This window comes from Lottia gigantea (assembly GCF_000327385.1).
Source record: "Lottia gigantea unplaced genomic scaffold LOTGIsca_7, whole genome shotgun sequence".
Classification (NCBI taxonomy): Eukaryota; Metazoa; Mollusca; class Gastropoda; family Lottiidae; genus Lottia; species Lottia gigantea.
The window spans coordinates 146,927-171,230 of NW_008710370.1; the positions used below are offsets into that span (position 1 = coordinate 146,927).

Consider the following 24,304-nt stretch of genomic DNA (forward strand, 5'->3'; position numbering starts at 1 on the left):
GAGGTAAATAATCTATGTAGTGTGTTTGTCAGTTCTATTAAAATAACCGAGTCCACGCCGGAATAGCAGCGGAGATATACTCCTTCCAGGTTGACGCCACCTGGAGCGTGCCATCCCCACGAGACAAAAGGCGAGCGTCATTAAGCGACAAGTCGTTAGCGGTTTATTAGACCCAATTTAAATATCTAAATATGTGATATGTGTGTTTTTGACATACACGTCTTGTTGTCTTATAAATACGTCCTCTCAGAGGTTCCATCGACCACTTCGATTTTGGAACGTAAGCTGAAAGTATATAAGAATCATTAGTTGAACAGCAACCTCAGCTTCAGCACAGTAACTTCAGGTAAGACTTTCTGATCAGATTTTCATCAGATTAATGTGGTACCTATTGTTCCTATATCATAATTAAAATCATGTTTAAATAATTGTTTTCCTTCTTCAAATATTTTGTTTTGATTTAGATACAAAAAAATTAATAGTTTTGATTTTAACATAAATTGTTTTCATAAGTATTCGTTATGAGAATATTCGAATAACGAACTTTTTTGAATCAAATATGTCGAAGCAATGAAACAATGCGTATTTTAAATATTTTCATAGAATTGTGTAGAATTTTAGTTCGATGTTACAAAAACACTCCAATATAAAAAGATGTAATATTCAAATAAGATATTATAGTTTCTTTTACGGTAAAATTAAGTTAAGCTCTCAACGAAATAAAATTAAGTATTTCTTTTTCTAAAAAAATCTACGTCATCACTAAGGGATTTTATAGAGGTTTTTTAAATTTGTACATGTATATCGGGTACACCTATAGCTTTCATTAGAATCTAACATCATTTCCTGCCCGATTTCAGTAGTGCCGGGAAACGCAGAAACTGTTAACGATGTAACTTATAACATAACAAGAATAGGGGAACATTTTAGAAGATTTGAGATTAAGTTTTTAATACAGCAAAAATCTGGGAATATAAAGAAAGGGGTTCCAAAGAATTTCCTAATTTTTTCCGATAATTTTTCGAAATGAATATAAGATAAGCATGCCAATTGAAATTTTCAGGAAACTGTTTCCAAGAATATCATGAAAGTTTTTCAGAGAATATATAGAACTGTTTCAAAGAGTATTATATCAGAGGCTATCATGAATTGTTTCAGAGATTATCATGAACTGTTTCAGAGAATATCATGAACCGTTACAGAGACTATCATGCATTATATCAGAGCTTATCATGAACTGTTTTAGAGAATATCATGAACTGTTTTAGAGAATATCATGAATCGTTACAGAGAATATCACGAACCGTTACAGAGAATATCATGAGCTGTTTCAGAGAATATCATGAACTGTTTCAGAGAATATCATGAACTGTTTTAGAGAATATCATGAACTGTTTCAGAGAATATCATGAACCGTTACAGGGAATATCACGAACCGTTACAGAGAATATCATGAACTGTTTCAGAGAATATCATTAACCGTTTCAGAGAATATCACAAGCTGTTTCAGAGAATATCACAAACTGTTTCAGGGAATATCTTTGAAGTTTCAGAGAGCTTCATGAACGGTTTTAAATATCAAGAACTGTTTCATAGAATACCATGCACTGTTTCAGAGAATATCATTAGGTTTTTCAGAGAAAGTCATCAGGATTTTCAGAGCATATCATGAATTGTTTCAGAGAGCATCATGATCTATTTAAGACTGAATCATGAACTGTTTTAGGAAGAATCATGATCTGTTTCAGAGAGCATCAAGAGGTATCATGATCTGTTTCATGATCTAAATCATTAAGTGTTTCAAAGAATATACATTTGTAATGCAATGTTACATTTGCAAAGACCTTTCTCTTTGTATTGAGCATCTTATTTAAGTATTAGATACTTTCAGAAATCAAAACTACGCATTATAAGTGACTTTATACAAGAAACAAAAAGAGACGAATTGTTGTATATCTTTTCTATACAAATACGGTCTTAATTTGTGATGTTTTCAGTCAGGACGTAAGTTTGAGATTCGTTTATTTTAGAATTTTTAGGCCTATTTCATTTGTTAAAAAAACAAAACGTCTAGACGACGTTAATTAAACTTAACAGTTGTGAATAATTAACATTAATCAAGGAACCAGTTTGGTAATTGAATGTGTTTGCAGGATAATTGAAACTTACAGAGTCTCCATTGGGACAAGTGGTCACATCTCCTGGTATTCTACTGAATAATTTGTTTGATTGGAATTAGACACTGACTAACGAATTGTCAAAAAATAAGGAAATTCCTAATGAACATAGTATAAAATACTTCATTGTGTAGGATGTACTTAGCTTAATTTGATTCAGTGTAATTTGCAAAGATCTATTGTTTAGTCGTAGGCAAATGACAAACAAAAGTTCTTAGATAAAGGTTAGTCTGAACATTGATCAGTGTCAGCAAGTTCCGGAAGTAATATTGTGGTCAATAGATACCAATGATGAATGTCAACCAATGCTTTGTGGTCAATAGTTGTTGATGACCACATCGTTTGGATTCAATATCAGACTTCATGGAGATGACCTTCCTTCATAGTCAATGCTCACAAATGCTTCATGGGTCAATATGAACCACCGTCAAGAGATGCAATGTCTAACTTTAAAAGTTTAATGTTAACCAAAGATCAACGTCAACCAGATTGGTTGGTTGGTTGAGTTAACGTCAGGTCCCAACAGAAGCTGATAGACTAGAAGCTGTACGTATCCGTGGTAGTAGCAACCGGATCAACTGAATTGTTTTTCAGATAAAACCAATAAACAAAACAACAGATATGCAAAAATTAGTGTTATCATTATTAATATTAGCAGCAGTAGTTGGTACTTTTGGATTGGTGGTTGAGAAATCTTCAGATCTGGTCTGGTCAAATGACATAGCGGTGAAAAATATTCTGACGTCTATGTCAACCGATTTTCCAACGGCCAATGTCACTTCTGATAAATGTCGACCACTAGCTTTTAGATAGATACATAGTACACAATAACCACTACTGGATTGAGATAACTGCTTTAAATAACCACATTTGATTACATACAAAATTATGTTTGCGAATTATAATATCAGTTATAGCACAATATTGGTTCGGAGATATTGTTATGAAAACTCATCCGTTTGAACAAAGTAATTTCAACTATTTGATATCCTATTGTTAATGAAACAAGAATGTCAAGAGTCTGCATCGTAGGTTTTCACAAATAGTTTACAATTCCCAGAAGACAAGCCTTGTAATGACAGCTATAGATGTAAGAGCTTCTTCTGAATTTAGTTGAAGTCTATTCTTGGTTAAATTACAACGTATAATTTTAAAAACTACAAAGCACAAAAATATCTTTAAAATTAATCAGTTGGTATTTTTTTAATTAGAATTTAAGATAGATACAAGATTTATTTGTTAAATGAACTTAATGGGGAATTCACAAACCTTAAGAACACATACTTATATTTTACTCTCGGAGAACGGTACTAAAGCAGGAATTGTGACTAAATACTTTCTCTCAGTGTTCAATAATATATGAGTTTTTGTTTAATTTTTCCATTAATATTATTAGAGGTAGTAATTCATTATTGTCATATTCTAATCCATGCACTTATAACAAACATCCTGTTGTTTTTCAGATAAAACCAATAAACAAAACAACAGATATGCAAAAATTAGTGTTATCGTTATTAATATTAGCAGCAGTAGTTATGCTGGAAGTGACGAGTCAAGATTCCATGCTAGCACCACCAGACAGGCCTTCAGAATTCAGATCACCTGACGAACTCAGAAGATACCTTAAAGCATTAAATGAATATTACGCCATTGTTGGGAGACCAAGGTAATAAAAAACGAAAAAGAGAATCCATATCCTTTCTTTAATAGCAATCAGATTAAAATGCCGTTATGCCTGAATAATGACAAAATTGTTATGCGTGGCCAAACTTATTTCAGTTTATAATGTCATTTAACTGAATAAATGCCCGGTTTAAAAAAAATGCTTTAAACTGTGATTCATTAGTAAGCGTAAATTGAAAGAAACCGTAAGATCAAAACTAGATTGAATCTTGTTAGATCATGGACGAGGAGAATAGTAACTCATGGGAAAACACGAAACCAGTGATCTATATTTTAACCAGATACATATTTAACAATGATTAAGGGATCAATGAACATAACAACTTTTTTTTCTATCCTGTCATAATCTGCTTGCTAATTGGACGTGATACTATTGTAGAGGCTAATGTTCAATCTGTGAATGCTTAAATCGATAATTGCAGAACAGTATGACAAACAGGTGGAATTACAAACGTTTATGGACAGTAATTAGGTTATCTTGTCGGTTTACGTTGGATAAGTGTGACACAATGTTTGTTACAGTTGATTGAAATTGTAATTTCGCTAATGATCAAGAAATGGTAATCTGCTTTGCTTCGACTTGAAAATTATCATCTTCTATAACTTGTCCTTTTCTAAGTCGAAATCAATATGTTCAAATGCATCGTAAATTACAAACTATTTCTAATTCTTTAATCTAAAACAGCTCTGTGTATAAAGAGATAACGTGATAACTTAAAAGGGGTATCCCAGACAGCAATTTACTTAAAGGTGTGCCAGCTTCATTAAAACGGGCATAGTGATTAAAACCTTTCTCCCAGTGTGCGATTTAAGTCAGTTTTTGTTTTCAAAATAAATCACAATTCTTCATTACGACTATGCGAAAATATATCGAAATCTGCTTCATACACTACCAAACAAAGGTAATAATTGTGTAGTTGCGTCCAAAAAGCAATATCATTATCAAGCACGAACACAAATATCTGGGTTGGATATTTAAATGACCTAAAACATGTATTGCATAAAAAATTCGTAAGATCGTAGATGGAATAAGGACTCCTCGTAATGAAACATTTAATTTGTCATTACAATCAGATTAGTTATCAAATTTTGTAATTTCTTTCAGATTTGGAAGAAGTGTCAACAAAAGATCTGCCGCAGACTATCTTTTCAAGCCATCGCATAAAAACGGTAAGTTCATAAGGACCGACCGCGAGTAAGTTTCACATCGTTGTAGTTCAGTTCGAAATACAACTCTTACCTAGCCTGTAAGAGTTTGAAAAGTAGTCTGCGAGATAAACACTTTTTTTTGATTTTCGGTGCTAAATTACTGCGGCATTTTTGTGGTACAACCGACTGGATTTAGAATCCTACAATTTCCTCTGTTTTGTGTTTGTTTGTCGCTGTCAAAAATTTTACAAATTTAAGTTAAAATTTGGAATAGTCCTTGTCTAGCGTACACATAATTGGTGTTCCATGAGGTTTTCTTCAACACAAGAGCGAGCTTTCAGCTGTTGAATCCGAAGGATCGTAGCGCTGCACTAACGTAGGGCGTATGTTCCTTTTTCAGAAATACGTCTTTCACAAAGCTGATAATTTTTGTATTTGGTATATTGATAATAATTGGTTTATTTTCTATTTTTGTTAGAATAGATTATGAGTACCTGTATGACGAAAGGGATGAGAGGTTTCCATCACCATATTATTGAACATTATCAACATGACACCAACTTCAAACTAAACCAATAAATATCAAACCTGTCGATCTACATAAAAGTTACCGAAATGTGCACTACACAATTTTGTATACATTAATTTCATTGTTAAAGTAAAGGAATAAAACAGTCTAAAATACTTTTGTGTTTTAAAACGAAAAAAAATCTACACTTGAATAGATAAACCAAAAGGGGCATAAGTCCGTTATTTTTAGCTCAAAAGGCTGATCCCGTTCAAATCTAATCCGAAAATAAGATAAACATTATCCGATAATGTCTCTAGTTTCATATATCCAGCCTACCAACTGGTCATTAGTTCTACCTGCTTCGAGACTAGGCCATGCTTATTACCAGATTACCTATTAACATTTTGCTGTTGACTCAAATTAGATGGAATATTGACTCAATAAGACATTCACCTGTAAATCCTATCGAGGGTAACCAGTGACGCATTTCAAAGGAGGCCCACTCCAGAAACCTTCCGTTAAAAGACATATTATTGTCTCAGAATGTGGGAGAGCATAACCCAGCCCACTTAAATCCACGGGCCCCACTCATCTGTAACCAGGCAAAGCACCTGAAAATTACTTAATATTGTTTACATTCTTATTTTCTGCTTCTATTTGTCTATAGTGAAGACAAGCGACGCCATGCTATGTCAACTGACACACTCTTTTGTACCACAAGGGACCTCGTTCTATTGTCTCAACTGAGTTCTTTCGCCATGTGGTCTCCGCCACTGATAACTGATACTATCTGGGATCGAACCCCCGAACTCAGGCACATCTGTCATCGACAATCATCAACATATCAAAGGCATGGAATCTGTGTCCCCGATACACATAATACATTTAGAAAACCTCTTTACAATCACTTTAATTGTGTTGAGTCACAGAAAATGTACATGGCACAATGTAACATGTTCGAGTAAGATTTAAAATGAAATAGTTCGTCAACTTGACAAATTATTGGTGCTGAAAACAGTTTTATATAAAGAAAACCCACTGCAGAGTAGTGAGAAGTAAAGATTATTATCTCCCCTTATCTATAAAAATAAAATTGCAGTGAAATGTTCCATGCAAGACGGAACCAAAATGACACAAAGAAGCAAATATCGGTGCATATTCTAATGAGTGAGAAATTACGGTATGGTTTATGATTAGCAAACATTGTCATTTATTATCAATAAAATGATATATGATTTACTTATATTGGGCGGTAGATATAAAGATATACAACGATGACCGCAGATACATGCAACACGGTAAATGAAAACTGATCTTCAGCTGATAATATATTTAAATTTTTGCTTTCTATATCTCTGTGTGTAACTTTTTTATCGTAAAGTTCTTGTCTCCTAAAACTAAGGAGGGAGTGAGGGTTGGGCAATTACTGGGGATAAACTTCTATAGATGAGGAGAGGTCTAAGGTTATTCTTCCCAGATATATTGAAAAAAAAAGCAGATTGATTTGGTACATTCTGACACTTATTTTGGAACCGGTAAAAACATATAAAATCATACTTTGATACTTCATAGGACGAGAAGGCAGTATTGACACTACAAACTATTTTCGTCGCTTCGCTGTTTACAATTCGGAAAGGTTAATAACCTTCGAGAATGCCTTTAATGTTATTTTGCTACGGAAAATTCCAGATATCTTGTACATGTCAAACAACAACTAATAAATCTCTCTTCTCTAACAGCTGTTTCACTTGATATCAAATAAAAACACAAGTTCTGATTTCGACAGTATTTAAATTAAGTAAGTCCAAAAAAGTTTTAAAAAAATTCGTAATTTAACTGATGTTCCATTTAGAATACAATCGAGCTAAAAATGTCAACATCTTTTTAACCAAGTTCAATAACCCATTTAAGATTATTTAAATCACACTGCTTTAAAGTCTCAAACTTTGAAAGAATTTCGTTAAAAGTAAGGGCAATAACTCACAAACTGTTCATCAAAATACCATCAAATTCAAACCCAGAGATCATCAAAATAGGATACTTATGTACCAAATTGGATCCAATTGCATAAGGCACCAAGATCAGATAATTGTACTCATGTGAACAAAGACAAGGGTAAAACCTCTTTTTTATTTATTACCAATTCGAACATAATCTCATCGAAATATACATACAGATTTTATTAATATCAGATAAAAAAAAATGCAAAAGCCAAATGTAACATCAAAAGCAATAACACATACAAATTCACAAATGTCGAATTTTTCTAAGATCTCACCGATATTCAAATACATGTACATACAAAATTTAATCAGATCAAAAGGTTTTGGCGGATAAGGGAGAGTGTCTTTGTTAAGTGTCATTAAAAAAACAACATCACCAGAAAATAGATAGGCGATTCCGTTTTAAAAGGCATTCCTTTAGATTCAAATGGCATTTTCAAAATCTATTAGACAATAACAATCAGTTAGTTTCATGAATTATTTCAATTAGCCTTGAACATATAAATCAATATTTCCACTGATTCCAAGATACTTCAGGAAGACAATAGCCTTGTTTTGCTAATTTCTACGTGTAATTTTTTTCCTTGCGTCAATTATAAACAAAGTACATTGAATGTGTCACAATGAATGCAAGTTAAATATGGCAATGTGTGACTTGCACTTTCTAATGTTGAATTTTTACACTTGTGGTTTTATCAAGTCGAACCAAGTACATTATCTTATACACTGGTGTAATAGGATCGATCCCTTTTATCTTGTACCTTGGTATTATGGCTGAGACCCGATACCGCACTGACTATAAGAAGCACTGGCACAGGCATCAACATGGAGGATGCGAACCCACGGCACCTAATCATCTAGCAGACCACAATCCAACATTGGTGTTATTAAGTCAACCCACTTTTATCAAACACATTGGTGTAATTAAGTCAACCCACTTTTATCAAGTAGATTGGTGTTATTAAGTCAACCCACTTTAATCAAACACATTGGTGTAATTAAGATAAATCGTGTTATGTAGTCAACCAACTTTTATTTTGTACATTGGTGTTTAGTCATTCCACTTTCATCAAGTACATCGGTGTTATTTAGTCAACCCACTTTTATCTTGTACATTAGTGTTATTAAGTCAACCCACTTTAATCAAGTACAATGGTGTTATGTATTCAACCCACTTTTATTTTGTACAATGGTGTATAGTCAACCCAATATTATCAAGTGCATTAGTGTTATTTAGTCAACCCACTTTCATCAAGTACATTGGTGTTATGTATTCAACCTACTCGAGTGTATATTGTTGTAGGAGGAGAGAATTTTAAAAAGAGCTTGGGATATAATACAATGCACGTGTATTTACACCAAAATGTCAATTGCAAATCTGAATGAAATGAAATGAAATGGACGTCGTTGAAGAAATTCGATGAAAAAAAGCAAATCAGTGGAATATTTGACAATAATAAGTTCTATTGTCGGGGTGTTTAATACTGTATTGGACACACAACAAAATAAAGCCCAAGGCTGGGGATATTCAGTAACAATTGTATGAAATTTAAATCAAGAGAAATTAATCTTTTCTACAAATACTATCCACTAGACTTAACTAATCTTACCTTCTATCTCTTCAGATTAATTTCTCTAGTTTAAGAGATTTTATAGACCAGTAGAAATTAAAATGTAGGGATATCTAGCTCAAAATAATGGAAGACTAATTACTTTCTTCCCCAATCATCGTCTACGTCTCCCTGACCCAAACACTAATTCTGTTGTGTAATAAGAAACGAAATTGTGTCCGGCAAATTTCCTTCTAGGTCATTTTATTTGCACTATCATGTTAATACTATGATATATACTATATTTATGCTCGGCATAGAAATATTCTTCTATCGAAATGAAATGAAGTTTTACATCTTAGTGTTCAAAGGGGGGGTGGGGGGGGAGGAGGGGGCAATCACTGAAATGAATGGAATTTTACGTCCTACTTTTCTGCATCTATGGGCTAAAGAAGACGGGCAGTGCAAAGCAGTGTACAACGAGGAGGATTTTGCCAGGACAGTGGTATTAGCCTACTCTTTTTCGATTTCCAACTGCCGAGAGATCAACGTGCATAGCCTGTAGAACACAGGGCCTCGGTTTATCGTTCCGAACAACTAGACAATTTACCACGCCAGCCCCTGCGATCTGCGTCCCTGTCAAAGGGGGAATCGGGTTGAAAAATCTAAAGGTATCATCTAGACTTATGCCGGGATCGAACCCCGGACCTTCAGGTCAGTGAGCAATCGTCTAACGCATTGAGCCACCGCGGCTCCCTGATTAAGCAGCAAGATTTTCAAGACAATCTTAAAACAAGATATTGGTAGTGTCTCTTGTTGCCTACTGTCTTAATTTCTTATTAGTGCTGGCCATTGACATTTGACATTAATTCTAAGGTAATATTAACAGTTTTGTGGGCGATCTTCAAACAACGGATGCCGAGATGACAAACTGTAAAACTGACTGGTTGGCTATAGATGATTCTGAAAGGCGAGTCTTTCAGTCTTTCATATTTTATTACAATGAAACATATTTAGCATAGTCTTAGTTAAGTATTTAATAATAAATGTCAGTTTGTATATCAATTTGAAAAAGGCAGGGAACTGCAATTGATTTTTTGATCTGAACAATTCCCGATTGTTTGCCTTTCAGAAGACATAAATGCATTGCATCAGCCTACATATTTCTCAAAAATGAAAATGAAATGAATGAATAAATGAATAAATGAGAGTTTCTACTCTTCTGCACCCAATCGGGCTAATGAAGGCGGGCAACGCCAAATATGGCTGTTCTTTTCGTGCTTTGAATTCTGCCAACAGCATGGAAGTCCAAAGTACAAAATGTGTAAACGCTGAATCATTGTATGTAAAAGCCACTACACTTAATTTATGTTTGTCCAGATAACAGGTGAGTCAATGACTATATCATATATCACATGTTGATAAAATGAGAAATGAAACTGTCAATACCATCTGGGAATTACAACTTGAACTATCAAAACAAGGTGTTTCACCTTAATTAGCTAAATTAATTAAAACTAATTATCAGTAATAACAACTTTTTAGTTTATATTATTGACACTGCTGTATGAAAGATCTGCGATATCAGCTTCTACTTTCCCAACAACTACCTAGTTTGCGATATTGCATCGGTTGGAAGCGAACGTTACTTGTTATCTACCAACCAACCAGCTTCTGCTTCTTCGATTACAAACAACTACGACTACCAAAAACTACCTAGTTTGCGATATTGCATCCGCTGGAAGCGAACGTTACTGGTCATCTACCAACCAACCAGCTTCTGCTTCTTCGATTACCAACAACTACGACTACCAAAAACTACCTAGTTTGCGATATCAGCATCCCCTGAAAGCGAACGTTAACCTGTCTTCTATTCAGTCTGGCTATATAACACGAGAAAAGTCAGAGAAAATCATGAAATAGTAAGGGTGTATAGGGATGAGTTTAATGAAATCCAGAAGTGATTCTTAAAGGGGTAAAGTTTGAAAAATACGATGATTCTGTATTACTAATTTAACTACACTATACACATATACCACTTATGTCAAGTCCATTAAAAGGAAATGGTTAACATTGTCGAGGAAATGTAGATCAATTCGATTTTGCAAACTTTTTCCTGACAAGATGGTGTCAAAATCAAAACTTCCAAAGAAAATATGTGTTATCAGCAGCTAGACAATCAACACACTTATGACATCCAAGTGTTGTGACGCCATACTCGGGGGAAATCAACACATATCAACTGAAGTTGCAATATTTCTAAAGGCTTAGACTGAATATTAAGAGAAATTTGTGATATCTATACTCAAGGGCGAGCTGTTGAACAAGATTATTATTTTAACAAGGCGAGATGTTTTATTTAATAATCTCTATGTATATCCCTCTATTTCATATAACAGTCAAATTATATTTCCTTATATAACTTCCGTATAATATTAGTTGGAATGACTGTCAAATGAAATAAAATGAAATAGAATTTGACGTTTTACTTTTCTGCATCTGATTGGGATAATGAAGACGAGAAATAGCACACCGTGTGCCATGAGGGAAAGTTAGCAAGGACAGTGGCACAATGTTATACTTCTCGATTGCGATTGTGTCATCTCATATATTGAATGATAACTTATATCGCTTCTTTTATATCTCATTCTAAAGAAAATCATGCTATAAAATGTGTAAGATGATACATGCATATGACTAGAGAGATCGTAAAGGATTAAATTTATGCCAATTTTCTGGAATATGAAAACTGCAATACAAGTGGTTAGCGAAAAGAAAGAAATGCCCAAAAACCAAACACAATTATGTAAAGATTATTTTTAATGTAATGTGTTTATCGTAAAACCAACAAACGATACAAGAGAAAAATACAAGACCGCAGGATTCATTGTTCTGTTCATTTTTATGACAATAACTAGACGACAAATACAGCAACTCTTTAACCTCTGAACGTCAGAACAGTAGCACCATGTAGAACATGTGGAGCAAAGCAACATTTATAAATGGATAAATACACCATGTATAGAATGTGAAGTAATGCATCATGTATATCACCATATATAAGATATGGAGCAATGCACCATGTAAGAATGTGGAGCAATGAACAATGTATAGCATGTAGAGCAATGTACCATGTATAAGATATGGAACACTGGACCGTGTATAAGATATAGAGCAATGCACTATGTATAGCATTTTGAGCAATGTATCATGCATACAATGTATAGCATGTGGATCAATGTGCCATGTATAGAATGTGGAGCAATGTACCAAGTAGAGAATGTGGAGCAATACAACGATCATACGACGAACAACCTTCATGCTACACAATTCAACCAGGATATCCTAAGCATTGTAATGCCATACATTTCTGAATCTTACACTGTGTTCTCTGAACGTTTTCTTGCCATTGTGAATGAATAAAGGTTTCGCAACTTCGCAAAAACACTCTATAAGAGATAAAAAGTCTTGTCTCTCAAGTATCTTAATGGTGTAGATTGTGTCAAACGTGAGAGTCTATCAAACATTGATCCTAATAGCGTTAAGGCATCTTCATTTTCAGCATTATATTTTGTCTAACAAATTGACTTGCCATACTCTGATCGGGCTAATGGTATTAGACAACGCCATGCAATTTGTTGTGGGGAAAATTTTTCAGCGGCACTATATTTCAAATTCAAGTGGAGTTATTACATTCTTGAAGACGGTAACGTAGCGTTTGCAAAACAGCTCTTAAAAATCCGCTTTAAAGTACACCGACTTTCACCTGGGGCAACATTGCTTCAAACACACTTTTTTTCACTATAAAGTGTAAATTTCAATCGATTATAGTGTAGTGGTTTTAAAGGAACCTTTCTATAGTGTGATAAAGACTAAAATTACGACATTTTTTTAACTAGGCCTACTATTGTGCATTGTTCCACTGGTTTATTTAAAAAAGTGTAAAACAATTGCTTATATGTTTCCACAATCAAATTTATTCGTAACAGTTGGTGGTGTTGAACTCTAGATTCTAATTCGCATTGAATCTATATCCAGTGACGTAGCAGATGATTTCATTGACGGGGGGTCAGGGGTATTCCACCGCCCCGAGTCCCCTTGCAGATTTTAAAGGGCACTAGTCATGGTGGTCAGTGGCGTATTGTAGGGGAGCGGGGTAGGTTGCCTCTCCTCATCCGCAGTTGTTACAACTGATCGCTGTTAAAAATGAAACAGCTTGAAATCTTTACCCGCACATGCCGTGATTGATTCAAAAAACACGACCCAAATAGGTCAAAGCAAACTACCACCCCCACCTTTGTCTACTTAATCGCCGGCAAAAAAAAAACTAGCCAAATTATGTCTCCTGAAAAATATGTCTCTTTAGTTTAGTATGATTTACGTGAATAGTAGAAAGGGAGAAAACACATAAACCATAAATCTGTCTATTTACAACAATCCACATTTCGATCGCATCAAGACCTATTATTATTTGAAGACAGGATTAATGACTCGAAAAGAAACATATTATTGACTGTAATTACTTCCGGCTTTCTGAACTAGGTTCTATACCAACTAATTTGTCGATCCTTACTTCGATGTTTTTGGGGTGGTAAAGTTTCCATTCTCAGCTTTAACGTTTTACTTAGTTACGTTCCGTTCTATAACAGAAACGTTTAGGGATTGCTTTTCTTAAATTAAATTATTATATGTATTCCTTGGAGTAAAAATAAATAAGTAATTAAATAAAATAATCTTTTATGAATTTACATGCTTTTAAGCCCATTATTCCTTCAACTTCCGGTATTGATGAGTCAGTAAAATTATTAATGACTCAATCAGTCAAGTCTCAGTCGTTCACAGTCATGTCTATTTGATAAAAAAAAAGTCAAAAAAGTCCAATTAAAACAGTACTTAAGAGTTACAAGTGCCTTCAATTTTTTTTACAGAAACAGTGCTGATTGTTGCAACAAACAATGATCTCAGAGATAACAAGTTAAGATGAAGAGCAAAAACAATCTTCAAATTATGGCAAGACAAAACGATAAAGATCTAATTAAATTTAAGGATTGACTTCAGGATTGACAGATCTGATGGAACTTTGGTATCGTATCAAAGACAAGAGTGCCGGATATACAGGACCAGAATAACGGCTTCCATCGGAACTATGGGGTACACCAGATGTCATGAACCAGCAAAATGAAGGCTCGTTGATCAGAAAAAGATCTCGTATGCCAAGAAAAAGATATCTCGTGGAAAAGGAAAAAGATATCTCGTGGAACAGGAAAAAGATATCTCGTGGAACAGGAAAAAGATATCTCGTGGAACAGGAAAAAGATATCTCGTGGAACAGGAAAAAGGATATATCTTTTATCTATCGCAATGACTAGAACAAAAGATTCTACGTATATGGGTAGCAGATCCCAGGAAGCAGATTGGCAGATTCTATGAACCCGTGATGCCAATGACTAGGGTGACAAATCGGAGCAACGGATCCTATTGAACATTGAGTGACAGCTCCATGTGACCAAGCAATGCGAGATAATTTTAGCTGTGACCGTATTGGCAATCAATTTAGAAAATGTTTTGCTTTTGAAAACGATTTAAAAAATTTGATCACTCAAAAGTCATTAGTGTGTGACACTCTTGTCATGTTTTTTGTCAACATTTGGAAAATCGAAGATTATTTTCCTCTTTTCCGATTTCCTGAAAGTGACATTTTGAAATAGTGGGTGTCAACACATATGATCCATTTCACACTAAAGCGAAATCGGCGAAGGGTTAATATTATAGTGTCTTTATCGTAGTGGTGTGTATTTAGGGGATGATATCAATGGGATGGCATAAAAGCTCATTCTTATCTCTCGCAAAACAATGCCGTTATCACTCAAAACACAAATTAAGATGACGAAATTTTGGACACAAAACTCATCATTCCACATTTCATTCCAATACAAGGTTGTTATTCTGTTTTCTCATCTTCAAGCTATCGATTCGTACTTAATAAGAGTAGACTCGCTAATATATGAGATACGTTTAACGCTAAAACACTTCCGTTCTTGAATAATGCATCTCTTATAAGAGTTTAATACATAGTTAAACAGCCCTATATTAAAATTACAATGAAAAGATTCCCTGGACATTTCAAAGAAAAAATACGCGAAGAAGATTTATATTTTTCATTAGGACGGGATCTTTCTAGAGTTAAAGTCTTAACGTAGGTGATAGATCTTCCCATTACAGAATCATCTGTATCGACAACCATAATAAAGTAAGAATCCTAACATCCATGTATAGAAATGTCGACTTTCTAATGAAAACAATTCTTGAGTGTTCTTGAAATAACGTTTAAATTGAATGAAGGTTATAAATAGGTCTTTATAAATATGTGAACTTTGAGTAGACCTGTTCACTTATTGTTATGAAGTAGATGAAGTGGAAGATGGCTTTGTCAGTATTAAAACAATCGCTTTGCTGTGTCGAGAAGAAGTCAAGAATGGGTTAAGATCGAGGAAAAATCGTCATAGTTTTATTATCTCGAGTCCTCAACTTCTAACCAATACAAGGCAAGGTAAAGTTCCGAGCACACGGCATAGAAAAACCTTCTGCCCACGACCTTGGTGATCAGTTGAGACGTTGAACACAGAAGGATTATGTATTGTTACTTCGACTAATAATATTCATATTTGACATGTGGATAGTTTCACAGTATCACAACTGTCTTCTTGCTGTGAAATTGATTATTCTAGATCGTTTCAAGTCTATTAATCAAGGTAAGATAGGCAGATCCTGATTTCTTATCAGGTATTGGCTATATTTGTTTTTTTCTTATGTTTAATGTAGAGCAAAAGTAGAGACATAATAACTTTTGATCAACTTTTATTATTATCATGTCTTACTTTTGTTCATAAATTGAATTTTACCTATTTTCGTGAGTTGAAGTTGTTGATCAAAATATAAGAGATAGTCTTTTGGTGCACGTGGACAATATACGCTGTCCGGAAGAGCTTCATGTCCGATCTTCCGTGTATTCGCTTAATTATTAATAACTCGATCATACTCATAGAGCTTCAATTATATAACAGATGCTCTTTTGGTGCACATGGACTAGGTACGCTGGACGCTGCTGTGTCCGTGTATTCGCTAATTATGAACGACTCATAGTTGGTATACCATACCAGCTACAGTAATATAACAGATAGTTTTTTAATGCATATGGGCAATGTACGCTGTCCGGAAGAGCTTCTTCTAATTATAACTTTGGAAAAGCACTTATTGTTCACTGCTTCGGACACCGTGCCATCTGTTTTCGCATAGAAATAATTAATGTTTTAGAATTTCAATTGAAAGTACTTCCCTCGATTAATTTCAACCGGAATTGAGCAAATTTGGATGGAAAGTTGCCATTTTTGGAATTCTGATCAATGACCGGACTGTCATCACTGTTATTAAGCTGATATTCAAATTGGCATGGAAATAATCAAGAACCTTTAATTTTTAGAAGGTAGTCTTTGATATTTCCCCTTGATATATCAAACTGTATTTGATGAGCATTTAACACTACATAATCTAGGTATAATATTGGTCCTTTAGAGTCAAGTATAATTTAAACATAAACTACAAAATCTGAAAATTAAATTTGAAAAAAAAAAATTTGTGAAAAAAATATAATTACACCACGCATGATCATTGGTAAATTATTAACTTTTTCTCGTTCAGAAAAAGACTAGAAAATAGCATTTTTTTCCGAATTGTAAGTATCAAAGCAATGCATAAGAGGAACGTCTTGAGGTATTCTGTGTCCTATGAATTTGATCCACTACGCTTTCATCAAAACTGTCGAGGGATCTTTATATCGTAGAACCAGGGGATGAGTGTTAATCGTATCCTATTCACGAGAAACAATGGGAAATTTTCGAAATTGGTGACACAAAAAGTGTCATGATTTCAGGCCAATGTGATTAGATTGCCATTAGATCAACTACTGATCCTTTTATAAAAGGCATTGAAAAGCAATGGAGAGTTTCGTAATTTTTCATGGCTAAAAAAAAACCTGACATACTTCAAACAAACTAGCAAGTAATTTTACCTCCCTCGTAAAATTATCCCGAGCATATTGTATGTGCATGTTCAACAAATACTACAATATTTATTCACGGTTAATACAATATAAACCTTTTTATACTTCAAAAAATAGCTTGTTCATTACGGTAGATGAAACGAATGCACACTCATTACACAGATGAAACAAATGCAAAAATATTCTAAACAATTCTTCATTCCGCTTTGTGTTTCTGATGAACATTCGTGTTTATTTAATGAACCTAACAATGCATTAGTACTGAAACGAATCAAATCATAGGTTCAGCAACAAGAGATGCGTAATCAAGTAAGCAAGGTGTCAAAAAGGTGGGCTGAAGTTAGCTAACGAAATCGACATGAGCGAAACACTTCCATCGAACGATTGACATACTACTGCTCTCAATTGGGTGGTTAATAAACTTATCGACGAAGGTGAGCAAATGATGGAAAATGGCAACAATTGCGTTTTTTGCCGTTGATGCGCTCAGGTCGGTACACGCTCATTGATCTGATTCATTGATGCCGCCAATTGCCAGCAATCGTTGAAAACCCAGTTGCTCTTAGATTCTGTCAGTAGCGGAACCAAACCGAGCACCCCATTTTCCACTGCTGCCCAATGAGTAAGGGTGATGAATTGAAATTTAACCGCGAATGTGGAGAATGACAGGAGATAAAATGCTCGTTTTCTAAGTAGTTCAATGAAAAGACGTCTTGGTACAGTTTTAAAACAAGAATGACATTTCGACATTTAAATAGAGTTTCTTTTTTATTTTTAGAATATAATACGATAATGTGCTTGAAAAAGAAAATCATTAAAAACCTTAACGAAAATAACTTTTGCATTTCCAATGTGTTCATCAGAGATGTCATTAAAATGGAAGAAGAGAAGGAAAACGAAATTAATCTTGGTCTTTAGTGCCATGATGATTTTGTCATTTTATTTTTGGGGACCTGTTGTTTGTCAATATGCCTTAAATGTGCAAAATTTGCTCTTTATTTGAATCATCTTGTTGACAAATAGGTGGAAGTTTCAATGTAATTCTATCCCTTCATGATTTACCATTACCAGATCATGTATCTTATTGCCTTTTTGTTTTTGACGTCTTTAATGTTCTTGGTATTCTTAGCAAGTTTTTGAAATGGGCATCTTGCTAGAATAAGGCACTCTCCTGTGTCCAATTATAGGTGTACGATTTAAAATTTGATTAAAATGTGATCAAAGGTTGATAGAAAGAGTCAAAGAACTCTCGAAAATGTAAGTCAAAAAGTTGCTTGATCCCCACGATTTAATCAAATCGTAGTAAACCTTAACAGAAATATCAATATTAATATTCCATTTTATATTCATATGTGTCATATGAACACTAAATTAATGGTAACATAAATTTTCATTATACGCATTAATTTTAATATTGATTGCCACCTACGCTTTTCTATTTATCTTTTTCAAAGCGTATAAATGACATCTCAGACAGAAAGGCACCAACTTTTAATATTACTGACTATTATTTAGGATGGGTGTCGGTCTTTCTTTCAGCAGTACGTCTACTGCTTATTAATTCATTTTAATAAATAATCAATTTTAGCGGAATAAGAGCATGATAGCTTTAACGAGCAGGTGAACAAATGTGAACCGTAGTTGAATTTTACATTGTTCGGAATCCTCAAGTAGAATTTTTAATTCTGAAGAGTGACACGGGTATCTGAAATAAAGCCCCATGAGCTGCTTAAGCACAGGATTAGACCACTGTATGCCTTCAAAATGTATCGCTCCATAATTACGTCGAAGCTATAAACAAACAGTAATTCGTGACTAAGAAGGTAAGAGCAATTAACAGTTAGGAATGACAACCATTAACAAAAGATAGGAGAGAAAGTCCACCTGTTAAAGGCATTAAGAAATATGATTTATTAAGTTTTAATGATTTCCAATGAAGAGGAAAGTCAACAGTAGTTTGTGTCACCTGACATAAAGTGACGTTACTGATGGTACGATTCTGTTTACATGCGTTTCTCAAGAAGAAATCTGAGCTATTAGTCAACATTCTACGCGCTAATCAAAAATCAATTATTCGCTTGTCCAGAAAATTGTCTATTTTTATGAGTAATTTACGTTGACAGAATCTTCGTGTCAATAGTAAATTGGTGGTAAATGGTGGGTGGTTTTATAGAAGCGCCTACAACATGATGGTTCAAGTCATTCAATATCTTTACGCAATCACCGGTGATTTTACACTATTATGCCTTTCAAATTGCGTGTACGTATTTCTTCTCTCGTAATTAAATTTCAGTCAGTATTAAACTTGATTACAAAAAATCTTGACAAATTACCGTCTCTCTTGAAGGGTTATCTACGTTTTGAAGGTTCTATATTTTCCGGAAATTTCTAGAATATTTCATAACTGCTCATTAAGGTGACTATTTCTAATTTGTTTTTAAAAAAAAGTACCACGTGAACGTAATCATGTAATAATATTGTACTTCATTAATTTTATGATAGAAAATCAGATATTTCCCCTTGTGTTTAAAAGGAAAGCAATTCGCCCACACTCACGTGGCAGAAAGGGCAGATTTTCTTATATTGAGCAATAGCGACATACGACTGTAAGCTAAGTTAAAGTCAAGGGCAATAGAAGATGAAACCTTTAAAGATGGATTCCCGTATTTTCATTTATGAAAATGAAAATGCTAATACTTATATAATTAGAAAGTAGAGATGTTCTAATTACTTGGAAAATACCAGTTTGTCTCACATGTCCATAATTAATTCATAATTAGCTTAATTAATAAAGAGAACTACCAGCAGAAATGAGTGGCCGATCAAGAAAGGTCAAAAAGTCGTTTTTTTTTGTTATCCAGACTGTACAAACATGGATATTTATGATTGGTTAAAACTCTTAATAATATGCAATAAGAATATAATGATATGATTAAGAATACACGATAATTCATTAGAAACACCAATTAATCAAATTATTTGCTTAAATTAACACTAAAAAAATAAGGAAACCCATCTTTAATGGAATAAAAACTTCAAAAATAATCTTGAAAATTTAGTCAATATTCTAATCAGGAAACCATTTCTCGGCCATTTGTCTATTTTTGCTAAAAAGAGTTGTCGCCATGACCATCTAAAGTCAAGACAGACTTGAATAGTTTAAAGCCGGGGCCTTATTCATTATCAAAATGCATGGACAAACCGACGTCGATGTCTTTTAACTGAATCTGGGCCAAAAAATGGAAACTGAATTCCTCCTGTTATCTTAAACATATAAATACACAATAAAAACCTTTGACCAAATCTTATGACCATGAATATTACATCATTGTCTATATCACCTTGAAAATCAGACATGAAATCACATTGAATATTAGACATCAAATCACGGTCTTTATCACTTTGAATATTAGACACCAAATCATTGTCTTTATCACCTTGAATATCAAACATCAAAACATGGTTTTTATCACTTTGGATATCAGAGATCAAATCCATTGTCTTTATCACCAAGGATATCAGACATCAATTCACTATGTGCATCACCTTTTTCACTTTGAATACCATAAATTATTGATTTTAAGACATTTAAGATATTGACAGTTCGAAAATTCAAAAATTCTTAGATTGTCATCCCACACTTGCCCCCCAACCCTCCACTCGAATAGTAATGATTTTACAGTATCAGACACTAACGAAGTGTATTATTACCATGATTACTATTTTAATTATTATGGAAATAAATAAAACTTGTAAGACTTCCATAATTTTTTCACTTAGTTTCATATTTAGAGTAGATATAACATTACAAACTTTCACGATTCTTCGAATTTTTCTGTTATGAATATATGTATGACTTTCAATATAACCCTTTCATTATACAGTACACACTTTACAAGAAATATTTTCTGATACATCCTGCTTTTAATACGCAAACATTAAGGCTAAAGGCAATATCAGTTTTTGGAATAAAATAAATGCATTAATGTATTCCATAAAATTTTTTACAGAGTGCCATTATTTATACGGAAATATCAATTCTAATTAGTAATTCATTAAGATTAAATTTTAAATAATCAAGTAACAAAAAAGTGATCAGGTCTCAGGTAGTATCTTCTTCTATCATTCGTTTCCTAAATTTACGATTGTCTTCAATTTTTCAACAGTTGCATGAATGTACAAAGGTACATAATCAATTTGTGAGAGCATGTGCAATTGTGAAATATCTTATAATAGACATAAATCAGATATAAAACTGGAAGTTTTTGGTATACAAATATTGAAAATCGGACTATGTTTTAGAAAGTTATGTACAAGACAGTGTAAAAGAACAGTCTAAATATGGAAAAGTAAGGTGTTTAAATAAATGAAAACTGTAAAATCTCATTTACCTTATCTGAAAGTAAAACTAAAAAATAACTATAAGTATCTCTATTTAAACACTATTTAAAAAGTTAACGTAAACTTTTTAAAGTCGTTATAATTTTAGTTGGTGTTGGAAAAGTAATGTACAGATTTATATTAAATGAAATGAAATCAATGTAGTTTTACGTCCTACTTTTCTGCATCATGTGGGCTAATGAAAACGGGCAACGCCATGTAGGGTTCAATGAGGGACATTTTGCCAGGACAGCGGCATTAGCCTGCTCTTTTTCAATTTTCAACTGTCGAGGGATCTTTTAAGTACACAGCCTGTATCACACAGGACCTCGCTTTATTGTCCCATCCGAACGACTAGATGCTTTTTCCAAGTCAGACCCTCTTACTTGCATCACCGACAGGGGGAAACTGGGTTGAAAAATCCGAAGGTATAATCGTGACCTATGCCGAGATTGAACCCTGGGCCATTAGGTTAGTTGGAAAACGAACGTCTAACTTACCGAGCCATCGCGGCTACCAATGTACAAATTTTAGCAAAATAAAAGCCAATTTGTAGAGACTCCTAATTATAACGGTTTCAACGAAAACAAATTCGGGTTAAAATAGATAAATAGAAGTAAACTTAAATAGCATTTTTAGAAATATTTTCATGTATCATTACAATGGTCTTACAAGAATGATCAATACTACTGTTTTTTTTTTCGACTTCCAACCGTCAAGATAAAATTCGTGCTTGTTTGTTTAACTACAGTACTATACGAACGACTAGACGTTTTTACCAAAAGATTGGATACTTCGATATTTTCAGATGAATGGTTGTTACACAATGTTGGTCAGTTTTGTTATTTGATTCATTGGTCTGGTTATATCCGTCTGTAGTCCGCTATTTTGAAACTATACTAAAATATGTGTCTCTTTGATCTGAGTGATTGCAAAATTCTTAATAATATAGAAGCACACTAAATAGAAAATCTAGACAATGCTGATTAGATGAAAATTCATCGTTAAAAGCGGAAAAGAATCTCTGAACACAGAGAGAACTGTCATTTCCCGAGCAAAGTTCTCTGTAACAATGAGTATCCATATTAGATTTTTAGAGGCGTAGCTTAAAGCTGTGTTTTATGCAAGATCACATTGCCAGTAACGTCTCAAAGGCCATAAACTTATACTCGAACGTCGATAAGACTAGTGTTCTGTTCAAAAACAATAGTCCAAATGGACATTTAGTATCATTAATCCGAAGAAAATAGAGTTACGAGTGACATCAGGTTGGCAGAAAGACTACTATTTACCGGCTTACAATTCACTAAATACGACTAATCCCTAGCAGATGAGAGCAATCCCCATGCCAATACACCTTAATCCAATTAGATATTACTACTTCAATAGGGGTCATAACCCATCATATTTCACCAACATACTAGACTAGATGTACTTATAACACTTGATGTCGCTACCACTCATCTACGCCATTTTCATTCGAATTCCAGTTCTGTGTTCTGATTGATCAATATATCATATAACGACCAATGTCTATCCAGTGTTACTAAACTCTCATTAAATTTGCGTGGCTGGGCTATTCCGATGAGACGTCAACTAAATTAAAACTAATCATGCTCGTATTCGGATTATAATTTAGCATTATTGTAATCGCTACAAGTAGACGATAAACTTCCAGAAACGGTTTGCAGAGGATCAACAATGAATTCTTACAATGCTCCCAGGAGAACTACAAAATTCAGAAATTCAAACTTGTGGCTGATTATGATGTCGGGATGTAAATCGCTTTAGTGTTTAATAGCGGAAGAGTTTATGTTTTTTAAACATTGAAACAATTTTGTTTAAAACAGTAGAGTCGCAAAAAGACGGTTACGTTTGGGGCGTTGTATTTAAAAGTGATACAACTTGGGGGATCATAACGTTGATATCATGGGAAAGAGCAAACCCGAAAGTAACCGATGCAGTTTTGTAAAGTGCAGCAAAGAGATACTATAGCAACCGAAAGACAGGATGCTTTTTTCAAATCCTATCTTTGCAAAAGTAACAAAAATTGAACCCTAAAAATACAAAAAGGGAGTGGTGGTCTTAACTCGCTACTGGCAGAACTGGAGAGGAACAAATGATGCCTGCTCCTGCTCATTGAGAACCACTATGACAAAAGCGGATTCAGATGATAGCAGTTGCTGAAGATCTCCGTACGGGTATTTCTGGCATGTCGATTGCGACGCATACGATGAGATGTTTTGAAAAGCCAGTCGATGTAAGAACTTTGCAGCACTACAATCTGACAAGCACGCGGCCATCCTCAGGTATTTCGCCCCCACCCCCTTGGACGTAAACCTGGCTCCGCCACTGAATATTGCATAATGCTAAATGTTACCCATTTAAAAACAAAAAACAATATACGCTTTTGAAATGAGAAAGGTCGCAATGAAGAGAAAGAAATCAACTTTATTGAAACAATAATTGTTTAAGGTAAATTTGTATTGTGAAGGCAGAAATCACGTTTAATTTACAAAAAATCACCAACTTGATCTCTTAAAAGCCTTTTTCATACTCAGCTTATAAAATAGTAAATTGAGTTAGGTTCGTAAAAACTGGCAAATTTCTGAAAGTTTCATAAGTACTCGCATACTTCATAAAAATATGATTTTTTATTAACTTTTACATTAACATCTTGAGTCATTTTGTAAAAAAATCAGTTCAAGTTTATTTTATTTATTCAGTGTTAATTGAAATGCGTTAGGTTTAAATATTACATTAAAACGCCTAGAGAAAATCGCCAAGTAAAC

The 24,304-nt window shown here is 33.8% G+C and overlaps 1 protein-coding gene across 1 annotated transcript; it reads left to right on the plus strand.

Annotated features, from left to right (window-relative positions):
- Positions 1-2,583: 2,583 nt before the first annotated feature.
- Positions 2,584-5,548, plus strand: LOTGIDRAFT_229397 (hypothetical protein; the record flags this gene model as incomplete). The annotated part of the gene is made up of 4 exons (XM_009065364.1): positions 2,584-2,673; positions 3,641-3,843; positions 4,966-5,030; positions 5,493-5,548. 4 exons carry the CDS (start codon positions 2,584-2,586, stop codon positions 5,546-5,548), a joined length of 414 nt encoding a protein of 137 aa, XP_009063612.1.
- Positions 5,549-24,304: the final 18,756 nt, after the last annotated feature.